At 44.0% G+C, this 15146-nt stretch overlaps 1 protein-coding gene across 1 annotated transcript; it reads right to left on the reverse strand.

Moving 5' to 3' along the window:
• Positions 1 to 522: 522 nt before the first annotated feature.
• On the reverse strand, positions 523 to 10087 carry SPRYD4 (SPRY domain containing 4). Its single transcript, XM_044285855.1, has 2 exons — positions 9859 to 10087; positions 523 to 1740 (listed from the first exon to the last, which is right to left on the reverse strand). Exons 1-2 carry the CDS (start codon positions 9959 to 9961, stop codon positions 1202 to 1204), a joined length of 642 nt encoding a protein of 213 aa, XP_044141790.1. The 5' UTR covers positions 9962 to 10087; the 3' UTR covers positions 523 to 1201.
• Positions 10088 to 15146: the final 5059 nt, after the last annotated feature.

Raw genomic sequence — 15146 nt, forward strand, 5'->3', positions numbered from 1 at the left:
GAAGCACGGATCGGAACCCCACGGAAGAACTTTCTGGCTGTGCCTCTGCACCGCAAAAAAATAGAACATTTTATTTTATTTTTTTTGTGGTGCGGACGGATCACAGACCCATTCAAGTTGAATGGGTCTGGATCCGTCCCGGCCGCCGCATGGACGTTGCACGTGCATTGGAGACCGCAAATTGCGGCCCCCAATGAACGGAACGGCCGCACAACAGCCGTGTGAACAAGCCCTAAAACAGTACAAGCTAAGGAGATGAGATCCTCGGAAATTGACCTGTGATGTGGATTTTAAAGTCGATGTAGTCACTGCAGATTGCACTGCTTGCAATGCGTCGGGTGAAATTCACTGCCAAGCCCGCATGTAACACAGTTGGCCACGGATTCATTGCAGAATCACAACTAAATGCACCTGGAAACTACACACACACAAAAAAAAAAAAAATAATCCCATGTGCATATGGCCTGGGGGAACGCAAATTTTTCCACCTAAATCACACTTATAAATGTAACTTAGTCTTCATTTGATTCTATATATTTAATGCCGAGGATAATTCATTCTTGAAATTCACTTGCTGCGGCTGCGATTATTAATGTGTAACTGACTCTTTTCACACTTTGGCACAACATGAAAATATATCTCCATACATTCGGAAAATATTAGAGCAAATTCCACACGGATACTGTTCATAATCGAAATACTTAGAAAGTCAAAGCAAAGACTAAACACAATGTTCCTTATATCGTACATCCTGGAATATCAATAACAAAGCTTTACCTGTTTAAAGAAGTTATCCCCAGATTTTCATATTGATGGCCTATTCCTCGAGATAAGTCAACCATATCTAATAATAGTAAGACCCCCAGCACCCCTGCTGATCAGCTGTTTGAATGGCCACAGGGTGCTCTGGTGAGTGCCAGTGACATCATGCTCATCGATCACATGGCCTAGGTGCAGTTCAATCCCATTCAAGTGAATGGGGCTGAGCTGCGATACCAAGCACAGCCACTATCCAAAGGACGGCGCTGTGCTTAGTTAGCTGCGAGGACTTCTGCGACCTCCTAAAACAGGATCGTCAGAGTTGCCAGGAGTCCGAACCCCGCCAATCCTGGGGATAGGTCATCAATATTAAACAGACAGACAACCCCTTTAATGCCAGGATAGCTGAATAGGCACTTTTATGGCAACACTTTCTAGGGCTTCACAGAATGTCCGGGACATCTAAGCCTGAGTGGGTAAGAAGTTCTCCATCCCACAAGGCAAATGCTGGCACAATTGGGCCTCGGAAGTCCGCGTTGAGAGTATGGATGAGGGAGCCTTTTTCGGGGTCCACAAGGCAGAGTTTGCCACCTTCATAGTCCACCAGCAGGCCTACTTTGCTTGGGTGGCCAATGTTGGTAATTGGGATTATTTTATTTACCACCATTCCATTCCATTTTTTATGGCTATATGCAAAGACCCATGAGCGGCTGCTTACACCAATGCACTCATCTCTGGACATGTCAGCATCTGCCACACCTACGCGGAACTCATTGGACTTCTTCACAGTCACCTCCCAGTAATGCCGACCACTCACAATCGGTGTGTCTCCAAGAACAACCGCCCACTCACGGAAACGCTCAAGATTCTGGGCGACTTTGGAGGGGTCAATGCCTAGTATATGAAAGATGACCCCTGTGTCCTTCTTGAACAGGTCCAGGCTACTGTGGGCAGTTTTCTCATCCAGTTTGAATGATATATCTGCATAAGGGGAAACCAAAGTGGAGATCAGCGTCTGGCAATTAAAACTGGTTGAAAACTAGGTCATGAAACATAGGATAATGCAAGCAGTCCACAGCCCACGTGACAAATAATGAAAGCAGTCCACAGCCCACGTGACAAATAATGAAAGCAGTCCACAGCCCACGTGACAAATAATGAAAGCAGTCCACAGCCCACGTGACAAATAATGCAAGCAGTCCACAGCCCACGTGACAAATAATGAAAGCAGTCCACAGCCCACGTGACAAATAATGCAAGCAGTCCACAACTCACGTGACAAATAATGCAAGCAGTCCACAGCTCACGTGACAAATAATGCAAGCAGTCCACAGCCCACGTGACAAATAATGCAAGCAGTCCACAGCCCACGTGACAAATAATGCAAGCAGTCCACAACTCACGTGACAAATAATGCAAGCAGTCCACAGCTCACGTGACAAATAATGCAAGCAGTCCACAGCCCACGTGACAAATAATGCAAGCAGTCCACAACTCACGTGACAAATAATGCAAGCAGTCCACAGCTCACGTGACAAATAATGCAAGCAGTCCACAGCCCACGTGACAAATAATGTCCACACTTATGTTAGTCCTTCCAAGTGATCTGTTTTCTGCTCATATCTGCAGATTCCTCAGTTGCTATTGACCATAACATCTCAGGGGTTAAATGACTAGGATTAGAGTCATATTTAATCCTGGCCATCGCCAGCAGGCATCAGCTATTATACAGCTGGAACTTGCCATGTATGGAGCGGGCCCACAAGATATCCCCTTAACCCAAATGATGTACTGTATTTCTTATCAAGGGGTTAAATAAGGGCTCATTTACATGGACAGAAACTTGTGGGGGATCATTGATCGCTCGACAGTTTATAAGGCGGCATCTGAAGGGTTAGACAGAGGGGGGCGGACTTCTTCCATCGTCCTATTGTGGCAAAATCGCAGGGCTTTTCAGTTGCTTTGGCAGCCTACGGCCTTGTGAAGGCTCCCAGGCTGGCCATAGTAAGCTGCCTGTTAAGCCATATAGCAGGACTGTCAACATCCTATAGACTTCAATAGTACACTACTGAAGTCTATGGTGAAAGCAATCAGGGATAAAAATAGCAGTTTTTAAATATAAAAAAACACAAATATTAAAAATCAAATCCCCTTTTCTATTTTTATAAAAAAATACTGTAAATGAATTTGGATGCAGTATTGCTGCATCCAAACTATTAACCATTTCTACCTCAGAGGTTTTTTTTTGTTTTTGCATTTCCGTTTTGCGCTCCCTGCCTTCCCAGAGACATAACTTTTTTATTTTTCCGTTCACATAGCCGTATGAGGGCTTGTTTTTGCAGGCCAAGTTGTACTTTCTAGCGACACCATTTAAAGGGTAACATTCTAATATATATATTTTTTTTCTATGTAATTGGCTTGGTCTCACTAAGTTTACCTTAGTTGCCTAGTCAATACTTTTCAATAGGTATTGAATTACCTAGTAATTGCAGCTTTCTCGCTGCTCCCCCAGGCATTTCAGTGGTGCGGCTAAAACAGCGTTGCTAGGTGTCCTCTGTCTCCTATCTTGTATATACAGAAGACGGAGGACTTAGCAGTGGGCAGTCCTGAATGCTGCGTGCGCGCCAAGCTACAACAGCCTCTAGTTAACACGCCCTTTTCTATTAGACCAAGTACAAAATTAATTAAATAGACATAAATATTAAAGGGTTTCGGTCATCAGAAAAATGGGTATTAACCTGGCTGACATAATGTAATGTCAGCTGAACATATTCATATTAGTCCCATGTCACTATTAAATAACCCCCCCAAACTGCCAGTATATAATGCAGAGGATAATATGTATGTGCTCTCAGGAGGAAGAGGGCGTGTTTAACTGTGGCGAAAGCACCTCAGCCATGTTAGCCCCCCCCCCCCCCCCCCCCCATATCAACATTTTTGAGCAAAACATATGCAGTTGGTTAGATCAGGTTAGATCAATTGTTGTTTACGTTAGATCTCACACAGAAGTAGAGATATTAACAGTCATTTGCAGGGGGGGCTAACCCGTCATCAGCCCCCCTTATCAAAAAATTTACCAGACAATTAGCTATTTTGGAAGATATTTGTTAGATTCGGTATGATCAACTAGTTGTTTTGTTAAATCTCACATAATTACAGACTTATTAAGTGATTAATGAGGGGGGGGCCCCACATGCAATTTTCAGGTAAATTTGATGCAGACTAATAGGCCTTTGTTAGATCCGGTAAGATCACATGGTTTCAACGTTAGATCTCATATAATTACAGAGATATTTTACATGAAAACACAGATATTAGGTAGTATAAAATATGGGGGCTAGCTCCCCCTTACGTAATACCAAATATCCATAATATCTCTGTAATTATATCAGATCTAAGATTGAAATCACTTGATCTTACCAGATCTAACGAAGGCCTATTAGTCTGCATCAAATTTTACCTGAAAATTTTACCCCTCATTAATCACTTAATAAGTCTGTAATTATGTGAGATCTAACAAAACAACTAGTTGATCATACCGAATCTAACAAATATCTTCCAAAATAGCTAATTGTTTGGTAAATTTTTTGATAAGGGGGGGGGGGGGGGCTGATGACGGGTTAGCCCCCCCTGCAAATAACTGTTAATATCTCTACTTCTGTGTGAGATCTAACACAAACAACAACTGATCTAACCTGATCTAACCAACTGCATATGTTTTGTTCAAAAATTTTGATATGGGGGGGGGGCTAACACGGCTGAGGTGGAGAAAGCCGATTGGTTGGGGTGAAATGAGCCTAAGCAATTCTGGGTAGTTAGGGAGGTCTTAGCCTGAGGGTGGCATAGGCAGCCATCTTGAGAAGATTGTCAGAAATAAGTCTTTTGAGGAGCGGTTGCTATGGACGGAATCTTATTAAACAAGTGGTATGTGAACACAATAATTAGTGATTATGGATTATCATCACAGCAGCAACAACATATAGGAAAAATGTATTTTGATTGAGTTACACTTTAATATTGCATATGATGCAGTGGAAAGAAGGAAAAAAAAAAAATCAAAATGGGATGGAATAAAAAAAAAAAAAAGATTCCGCCACGATTTTACAGTTTTTTTTATTTACAATGTTCAATGTGTGATAAAACTGACCAATTACTTTCATTCTACAGGTCAGTTAGAATCCAGCAATACCTTATACATATATTTTTTCTTGAGTTTTGATACTGATAAAATAATAAAAACCTTAAAAATAAAAAAATCGGATTTATTTTTTCGTCGCCATATTCTGAACCCCATAACTGTTTTTTGTAGTTAAGTGTATAGCGCTGTATAAGGGTTAATTTTTTGCAGGGCGATATATATTTTTTTTAAGGTTTTTTTTTTTATTCCCATAGGGAACTATAACAAGCAATTATTAGATTGCTATTCTCATACACTCCAATGCATTAGCAGAACATTTCCAAAACCCACTTTTTAAGGACCAGTTTAGGTCTGAAGTCACTTTGTGAGGCTTACATAATAGAAACCACCCAAAAATGACCCCATTTTAGAAACTACCCCCCTCAGGGTATTCAAAATTGATTTTACAAACTTTGTTAACCCTTTAGGTGTTCCACAAGAATTAAAGGAAAATGTAGATTACATTTCAGAATTTCACTTTTTGGGCAGATTTCCATTTTAATGCATTTTTTTCCAGTAACAAAGCAAGGGTTAACAGCCATACAAAACTCAATATTTATTACCCTGATTCTGTAGTTTACAGAAACACCCCATATGTGGTCATAAACTGCTGTACGGGCACATGGCAGGGCGCAGAAGGAAAGGAATGCCATACGGTTTTTGGATGGCAGATTTCATTAGGATAATTTTAAGTTGTCATGTCACATTTGAAGACTGCCTGATGTACCCCTAGAGTAGAAACTCCCCAAAAAAAGACCCAATTTTGGAAAATATGGCATAAGGTGGTAGTTTTGTTGGTATTATTTTAGGTTCCATATGATTTTTGGTTGCTCTATATTACACTTTTTGTGAGGCAAGGAAACAAAAATAGCTGTTTTGGCACAGTTTTTTATTTTTGTTATTTACAATGTTCATCTCACAGGTTAGATCATGTGGTATTTTTATAGAGCAGGTTGTTACGGACGCGACATTACCAAATATTACTTTTTTTGGTTGTTTGTTTCAGTTTTACATAATAAAGCATTTTTGAAAAAAAAAAGATTTTTTTGTGTCTCCATGTTCTGAAAACCATAGTTTATTTTTATTGGGCGACTGTCTTATGTAGGGTCTAATTTTTTTCGGTATGAGATGGCGGTTTGATTGGTACTATTTTAGGGTGCATATAGGGTTGGACGATATCAAAAATATTCCCACGATAACGATATTAAGAAATTTATCGCGATAAATGCCCATTTAGAAGAAAAAAAAACACTTAGGGCCACAAGGAGACGTTACACTGTATGGGGGCAGCCACAAGGAGACGTTATACTGTATGGGGGCAGCCACAAGGAGACGTTATACTGTATGGGGGCAGCCACAAGGAGACGTTACACTGTATGGGGGCAGCCACAAGGAGACGTTACACTGTATGGGGGCAGCCACAAGGAGACGTTACACTGTATGGGGGCAGCCACAAGGAGACGTTACACTGTATGGGGGCAGCCACAAGGAGACGTTACACTGTATGGGGGCAGCCACAAGGAGACGTTACACTGTATGGGGGCAGCCACAAGGAGACGTTACACTGTATGGGGGCAGCCACAAGGAGACGTTACACTGTATGGGGGCAGCCACAAGGAGACGTTACACTGTATGGGGGCAGCCACAAGGAGACGTTACACTGTATGGGGGCAGCCACAAGGAGACGTTACACTGTATGGGGGCAGCCACAAGGAGACGTTACACTGTATGGGGGCAGCCACAAGGAGACGTTACACTGTATGGGGGCAGCCACAAGGAGACGTTACACTGTATGGGGGCAGCCACAAGGAGACGTTACACTGTATGGGGGCAGCCACAAGGAGACGTTACACTGTATGGGGGCAGCCACAAGGAGACGTTACACTGTATGGGGGCAGCCACAAGGAGACGTTACACTGTATGGGGGCAGCCACAAGGAGACGTTACACTGTATGGGGGCAGCCACAAGGAGACGTTACACTGTATGGGGGCAGCCACAGAGGCGTTATACTGTATGGGGGCAGCCACAAGGAGACGTTACACTGTATGGGGGCAGCCACAAGGAGACGTTACACTGTATGGGGGCAGCCACAAGGAGACGTTACACTGTATGGGGGCAGCCACAAGGAGACGTTATACTGTATGGGGGCAGCCAGGCAGCCACAAGGAGACGTTAATTGTTATACTTTTATATGTCATTTTTCACCATTTCGGGTATCTGTAACTAGTCAATTGACTTCTAGTAACAACAAAAACCATTACAGGGTTAATTCTGTACCAGAACGAGTGGTTTATAGTAGGGATGTCCCGATACCATTTTTTTTAGACCGAGTATGAGTACAGATACTCTTATTTAAGTACTCACCGATACCAATTATAACAATTAAATAAATAATACATTAATTTTGTGACCACTGACCAACCAAAAGTCCAAAAAACAGCCCCCCAGCCTCTGATCAGCCCCCCCCTCTTATCAGCCCCCTCTGGTAACTCAACCCCCCCCCCTAGTATTAATCATTGGTGGCAGTGGCCACAGGGGCCCCCTCCCCCCCATCATTGGTGGCAGTGTGCCCCCCCAGTATTAATCATTGGTGGCAGTGGCCACAGGGCCCCCCCCCCCCCGATTGGTGGCAGTGGGCAGTGCACCCCCCCCCCAGTATTAATCATTAGTGGCAGTGGCCACAGGGTCCCCTTCCCATCATTGGTGGCAGTGGGCAGTTCCTATCGGAGCCCCAGCAGTGTAATGCTGGGGCTCCGATCGGTTACCATGGCAGCCAGGAGGCTACTGAAGCCCTGGCTGCCATGGTATGTTAGTGAGCAGCATTATACTCACGTGCGCCGTGGCCGCCGGGCGCTCCTTCTTCTGTCTGTGCGGCGCATTGCAAATGCTTAGTGCCACACCTGAGGGGTTAATTGCACGGATCACAGCGTCCTCTCAGAGGTCGGGTGCCGGGAATGCGAGTCACGCAAGCGGCCAGAAGGTATCGGGGACATTTGCACGGATACAAGTACTCTGCAAATGTCAGTATCGGTTCATGCTGGGGCGGGCGGCCGCGGATTTAGAAGCGGTCAGCGCACATGACCGCTTCTATGACGCCACAATATACCGCGGTATTTAGGAAACAGCGATATCGCCATATTGCTGTTTTTTTAATACCGCGGTATATCGTGATACCGGTATATCGCCCAACCCTAGGTGCATATGACTTTTTGATCGCTTGGAATTACACTTTTTGTGATGTAAGGTGACAAAAAATGGCTTGACAAAATAATGTTTTAGTGTCGCCATATTCTGAAAGAGGGGAAGGACGCACTCCTGCTGCCGGCTTCCTCGCTGCGCCTGTGCCGAAGGAAGGAAGCTGGCAGCAGGAGAGCGTTTTTCACTCATTGCGCCTGCGCCAAATACTAAAGGGGATGGCGTGGGATTTATGGGATGATGAGGAGAACTCGAAAGTCAATCAACTGGACCTGGGCATGCCAAAGGGTGCATAGACTGAGCCTCTAGGTGATGAAGCAACACCCTAATAGCACCTAGAGGCTCATTAGCTTATTACGGCAACAGGCAGGGAGTTAACAAGCATACTGTTATGTACTGCTGATATTAGCCCATCGCTAATGTCAGTCCGCTACATAACGTTATTTCTGATCACAGAAACACTTTAAGTCATGGCCAGATATGACGTACATGTACGTCAAGGGTCCTTATGGGGTTACGGACCTGGCTGGTTGGGAAGAGTTTAATATATAAAAATATTTATCATGAGCAGTGAACTCACAGAATCAAAATGGTTGAATTGCTTTTTTTTTAGTCACACTGCACTCCCCTGCCCCCAAAAAATTGAATAGAAAGGGATAAAAAAAAAAAATTGTATGCACACCAAAATGGTACCAATAAAAAAAAATATATATATAAAAAGGTTATGGGTGGTTGTCAGAATGTGGCAAGGCAGTGAAAAAACAAAACAAAAAAAAACACTATTTTAAAAGTAGCAATTCATCAGAGAAGCTATGGGAATGTGCTATCACCGTAATCGTCCTGAATAAAGGTCGTCACGTCATTTTTAGCTCATAGTGAAAGCCGTAAACACAAAACCAAAACTATGGGGAATCAGGTCTTTTCAGTTTCACCTTTTCTGTAATGTACAACAAGTGCAAAAAGCCGTTTTGGCGGCTCGGATGCAGACCCATTCATTTCAATGGAGCCTCAAAATATGCTGACAGCACTCCATGTGCTGTCCACATCCGTGGCTCCGTTCCGCGGCACCGCAAAAAAAAAACCAACATGTCCTATTCTTGTCCGCGATTTGCGGACAAGAATAGGCATTATATTGCCGGCGCCCGTTCCGTTCCGCAAATAGCGAAAGGGAACACGGGTGCCTTCTGTTTTTTTGCAGATCCGCGGTTTGCGGACTGCAAAAAACAGCACGGTCGTGTGCATGAGGCCTTAGGATAAAAAAATAAGGCTCAGCTCATACTAAGGTCATGGCTTTCCTTCAGCCAGATCTGTTTTTGAATGGATAACAGTGACCTCCTGGCTTATAATAGGGTCTGAGAGGGGAAAACCGACTGTAACCACGGAGAGAAGGCCTGTGTGAACAGAGCCTGTAAGGTGAACTCCACTGAGGGCATTTATTATTTACAGAACATGGCTTTTTGGCTACAAGGCCACTGCTGTATGGTCCCCGGGTGTCAGGATTTGGGGAGCTGTGTGCCCCTGTAGCAGTGACGTCACCCCCCTTGTGCAGCGCTCCACAGCCTCGTCACCCACAGGACAAAGAACAACGTTCAGTGACGTCACCCACAGGACAAAGACAACGTCAGTGACGTCACACACAGCCGCTGAGGCGTCCGCAAAGCAGTTACAAGAGCTCCGACAGGCTGGGGCTTGTAGTCCCCGTCACGCCGCCCCAGTCGGTCCTCACCTCTTCTGGAGCTGAGGGCGGCGTAGTTCCTCTGCACACCCGCAGCACGCAGGCACCTCAGAGCTCTGCTCGCCACAATCATGGCCCCCGTGGGTGACGCCATCTTGGAATACGGCGGACTGCGCCTCTCGGCGTCATGTGATGTTACCGAGGAAAGGTTCTTGCGGTTTTGGAAGGGACGAGTCCACGTAATGATGGGTGGTGGCTCTCTGGGGAAAGAGCGGGGTCCTGGGAGGAGATTACAATGTATTCTGTCCGGGTCATGGTCACACACAAGCGGCATGAGTGGCGGTAAAGAACTAAAAACCGCTAGGCTTCTTCCTTCTTGGCACAGTTTTTTTTTTGTTGTTGTTTTAAACTTCTGTAAGGGTCTTTTCACACTGTGGGGAGATGTGTAAAACTGGCTTAGTTGTCCATAGCGACCAATCAGATTCCTCCTTTCATTTTCCCGAATAGTTCTGAAAAATGAAAGGTGGAATCTGATTGGTTGCTATAGGTAACTAAGCCAGTTCTACTTTACACCAGTTTTGATAAATCAAACCCTGTCAAGTCCCTGATAAATTTTCATATTTGTGTTTTCATTTTCCGTCCCTGTTTTCCTGGAGCCATAACTATTTTATTTTTTTTTTCCGTTCACATAGCTATACAGGGGCTTGTTTCTTGTTTTTTTTTTTTGCGGGACCATACAATGTAGTGGGGAACCGGAAAAACATTCCAAATGGGGAATAATTGGGATAAAAATATAATTCTGTAAAACAGTTTTACGGGTTTTGTCTCTACAGCATTCCCTATGTGCCCTTCATTCTCTGGGTCAGTACAGTTACAAAGATACAACATTTATGTCTTTTTTTTTTTTTTTTTTGTGTTTTAATACTGAAAAAACAAAAAAACAACCTTGAAAAAAAATATTCTCTTTTCATCGCCATATTTTGACCCCCATAACTTTTTTTATAGTTATGTCTATGGAGCTGTGTGGGGGCTAATTTTTTGCAGGACGATCTGTAGTTTTTATTGATACCATTGTGGAGTGTGACTTATTTTTTATTTATTTTTTCTCACATTTCATTCTCATATTTTATTTTTAGGGTAAGTGAAGTGAAGAAAAAAATGGTGAATCAGCTATTTTTTATTTTATTTTTTCCCGTTACACCATTCACAACATTGGATAAATATTTTAATAGTTCAGGCATTTTGGGATGTGGAGATGCCCACATCATCATGTTTTTTTAAATATTTTTTTTATTTTAATCTGGGGAAAATTTATTTAATTTAGATTAAAATTTTTAAAACATTTTTTATTTTTTTAGCCTTCCCCTTGGAGGCTATAATATGCAATCTTTTTATCTTTTTCCGCTTACACTGTAGGCCAATAGAACTACAGTCTAAGCTCCATTTGCGGTTATTCTATGCCACCTGCAGGCCTCCATAGGAACTACAGCTCTGATACGCTGGCTCTCTTGAGAGAGACCCAGCAAATCGGAGCAAAGGAACGGCTCCCCCGATGGCCACATGGGGGGGGGGGGGGGAGGCTTCTGCTGTTTGAAATGTTAGCCACTGTGCTTGCTAGTAGATGCCATATTTAAAACCTCTCCTGCTGCTGTACATGTATTGCTGGGACTGAATGGGTTTAAAGTTTTTTTTTTTTTTTTATCTCAAAATGCCCACAGCGCCCAGTCTTACAAGAATTGACTTATGATGATGTATATTCCTATATTGGGAGAGCGCTGCACTCCTCGGGCTAATTCCGCTGCTGGCACTTCTGGGGTCTCGTACCGTACATTGGGCACCTGATCCTAGCCCGCTTTCAGTCCACAGTGTACGAGAGTTGCCCCTATGCAGTCAGGCACCCTTGGGTGCTTTGAGCTGTTTGCACCCGAAGCTGTCTGACTGTGCAGACACAACCCGCGCTAGGATCACGTGCCCAATGTATGGCACGAGATCCCAGAAGTGCCAGCAACGAAATTAGACCTGGGAGCGCAGCTCTCTCCCAGTAAGGACATATACGTCATCATAAGTCACCACTTATAAGTCTGGGCGCAGTGGGCATGTAGAGGATAAGGATATGATGACACGTGTCATGGCCCCCGATCGCGGGAGCAGCGCAGTGTAGCAGTGATCCCATAGAAATGAATGGGGTCACAGTGCGAGTCCCGTGTATGCCGCGAACCCGGATTCTTGGGTTGCCGTTGCGGTACATCAGGGATGTCAAACTCGTGGCCCTCCAGCTGTTGCAAAACTACAACTCCCATCATGCCTGTGCATACTACAGCTATCAGGGAATGATGGGAGTTGTAGTTTTGCAACATCTGGAGGGCCATGAGTTTGACATCCATGCGGTACATGAACGACTTAGGCCCCTTTCACACGGGCGAGTATTCCGCGCGGATGCGCGAGTTGAACGCATTGCACCCGCACTGAATACCGACCCATTAATTTCTATGGGGCTGTTCACATGAGCGGTGATTTTCAGCATTACTTATGCGTTGAGTGAAAATCGCAGCATGCCCTATATTCTGCATTTTTCACACAATGCAGGCCCCATAGAAGTGAATGGGGTTGCCTGAAAATCGCAAGCAAGTGCGGATGCGGTGCGATTTTCACGCACGGTTGCTAGGAGACGATCGGGATGGAGACCCGATCTGTATTATTTTCCCTTATAACATGGTTATAAGGGAAAATAATAGCATTCTGAATACAGAATACATAGTACAATAGCGCTGGAGGGGTTAAAAAATTTTTTTAACTCGCCTTAATCCACTTGTTCGCATAGCCCGGCATCTCCTTTTGTCTCCTTTGCTGAACAGGACCTGGGGTGAGCATTAATTACATGAACAGGACCTGTCATGACGTCACTCCGGTCATCACATGATCCATCACCATGGTAAAAGATCATGTGATGGAACATGTGATGACCGGAGTGACGTCACCACAGGTCCTGTTCAGCAAAGGAGACAGATGTGATGCCAGGCAGCGCGAGCAAGTGGATTAAGGTGAGTTAAATTATTATTATTATTTTTTTTTTTTTTAACCCCTCCAGTGCTATTTTACTATGCATTCTGTATTCAGAATGCTATTATTTTCCCTTATAACCATGTTATAAGGGAAAATAATACAATCTACAGAACATCGATCCCAAGCCCGAACTTCTGTGAAGAAGTTCGGATTTGGGTACCAAACATGCGCGATTTTTTTCACGCGAGTGCAAAACGCATTACAATGTTTTGCACTCGCGCAGAAAAATCGTGGGTTGCAAAACGGGCTGTACGAACCTTCGTGGAGCCTAGCACCGCCTATGTCCTCTGAATAGATTGCTGTAATCTCGCGATGCGCGAACTCGAGCATGCGCAGTTCTTTCCCTGAGGCTGATCCCAGGACAGGGAAGGCACACTATACCGGCACTGCGCGAGCTCGCGGCAATCTATTCGGAGCACATAGGCGGGCAGTGCTGGGCTCCACGAAGGTTAGTATAGCCCCTTAGACACATACAACACTAATTTACATATCTATAAAATCCTTTTTTAAAGACATTAAAAGCACACAGCCCTATAGGACAGATATATTGCAGACATGCTAGCGGCGATCTAGCCGTGCATGTCCGCAGCTCTATAGGCCAAAACTTTGTGACAGAATCCGAGCCCGTACCCGCCAATAACCGCAAAAACTGGGGACTTCTGGCCGTCCGTCCTGGCCTTGTGGAGTCTAAAAACCAGAAGTCTGGCCACCCTAATTGCCGCGGCCCAGCAAACAATCTTCCAAGTCCCGGGCCGCGGCCCGGTGGTTGGGGACCGCTGGGTTAGTGGATTGATTAAATGCCGCCCCTGTACTGCTGCTGCTGCATCTAAAGATTCCCCCTCCAGTGACAGCGATATCCTTTCTGGTTTGGAGGAAGAAGGAGAGTGTTTGTCATCTGACGATTCTTCTGAGGAGGAGGCCGCAGGGAAACCGCTGTTTCTTGCTAAGAACACTAACTCCCTAGTCAAGGCGGTTAGAGCTACAGTACTATGGGGTTGGATGATCAAAGACCTTAGCAATCAGTGCAAGACTCTATGTTTCAGGGCCTAGGTCCTAGGAAGAGGAAAGTGTTTGATATATAGTACAGACCAAAAGTTTGGACACACCGTCTCATTCATAGAGTTTTCTTTATTTTCATGACTATGAAAATTGTAGATTCACACTGAAGGCATCAAAACTATGAATTAACACATGTGGAATTATATACATAACAAAAAAGTGTGAAACAACAGAAAAGATGTCAAATTCTAGGTTTTTCAAAGTAGCCACCTTTTGCTTTGATTACTGCTTTGCAGACTCTTGGCATTCTCTTGGCCAGTTAGTTAGCTACTTGTTAGGTAGTTTAGCGCCCAGCCCACTGCACCGCAGTCGCTGATTAGTGTCATCGCTGTCGCTAATCAGCTCTAGTACTATATAGTATCGGTAAGTGATCAAGACTGATCGCAATCAGATCTATATCAGTACATTACGGTCACCTTAGGCTCTACAAAAAACACAGTGTTTGCCCAATCAGGCCTGATATTGTGCACACACTTGCGTTCAGTCTGCCCCACCGCAGTGACAGATTTTATTTTTTTCCAATCACTGCAAAAACACCGTAAAATCGCTGCGGCGCTATAAAGATCACTTTTGAGGGGCATGGCGAGTTCATAGATTTTTATTTTGCCACAAGTTAAAGGAAATTGCTGTACTCAGAAGAAGTAGGGCAATGTGTTTTGGGTGTATTTTTACATATACCCATGCTGGGTGATAGAAATATCTCTGTAAATTGACAACTTTGTATAAAAAAAAATGTAAAAGTTGTCATTTACAGAGATATTTCTCACACACGCATGTGTGAAAAGACACCCCAAAACACATTGCGGACAAGAAAAGGCATTTTCTATATAGTTCTGGCAATGTGCGGATCCGCTAAATGCGGAAAGCACATTGCCGTGCTTTGCGGATCCACGGTGTCCGTGTTTTGCACCCCAAGACAACAGGAAAAAAAAAACATTACTAAAACAGTACAGGGTATAATATATGCAGTGTGTACAGGTATATAGTATATACAGCAGTGTACTGATATGTAAGGTACGGGGTATAATATATGCAGTGTATACAGTATATACAGTAGTGTAATATGTGAGGTATAATAGATGCAGTGTGTACAGGTATATAGTAAATACATCAGTGTATTGACACCTCGTGCCTCACATATCAGTACACTGCTGTATATACTATATATCTGTACACATTGCATCTATTATACCTCATACCTCACATATATAGTATAT

Source organism: Bufo gargarizans, chromosome 3 (genome assembly GCF_014858855.1).
Source record: "Bufo gargarizans isolate SCDJY-AF-19 chromosome 3, ASM1485885v1, whole genome shotgun sequence".
NCBI lineage: Eukaryota > Metazoa > Chordata > Amphibia > Anura > Bufonidae > Bufo > Bufo gargarizans.

Coding starts and splice junctions, on each gene's coding strand:
- SPRYD4 (XM_044285855.1), bottom strand. CDS start 9,961: ATGGCGTCACCCACGGGGGCCATGATTGTGGCGAGCAGAGCTCTGAGG. Junction 1,741..9,858: donor CGCCCTCAGCTCCAGAAGAG/GTGAGGACCGAC, acceptor CCCCTTATGCAG/ATATATCATTCAAACTGGAT.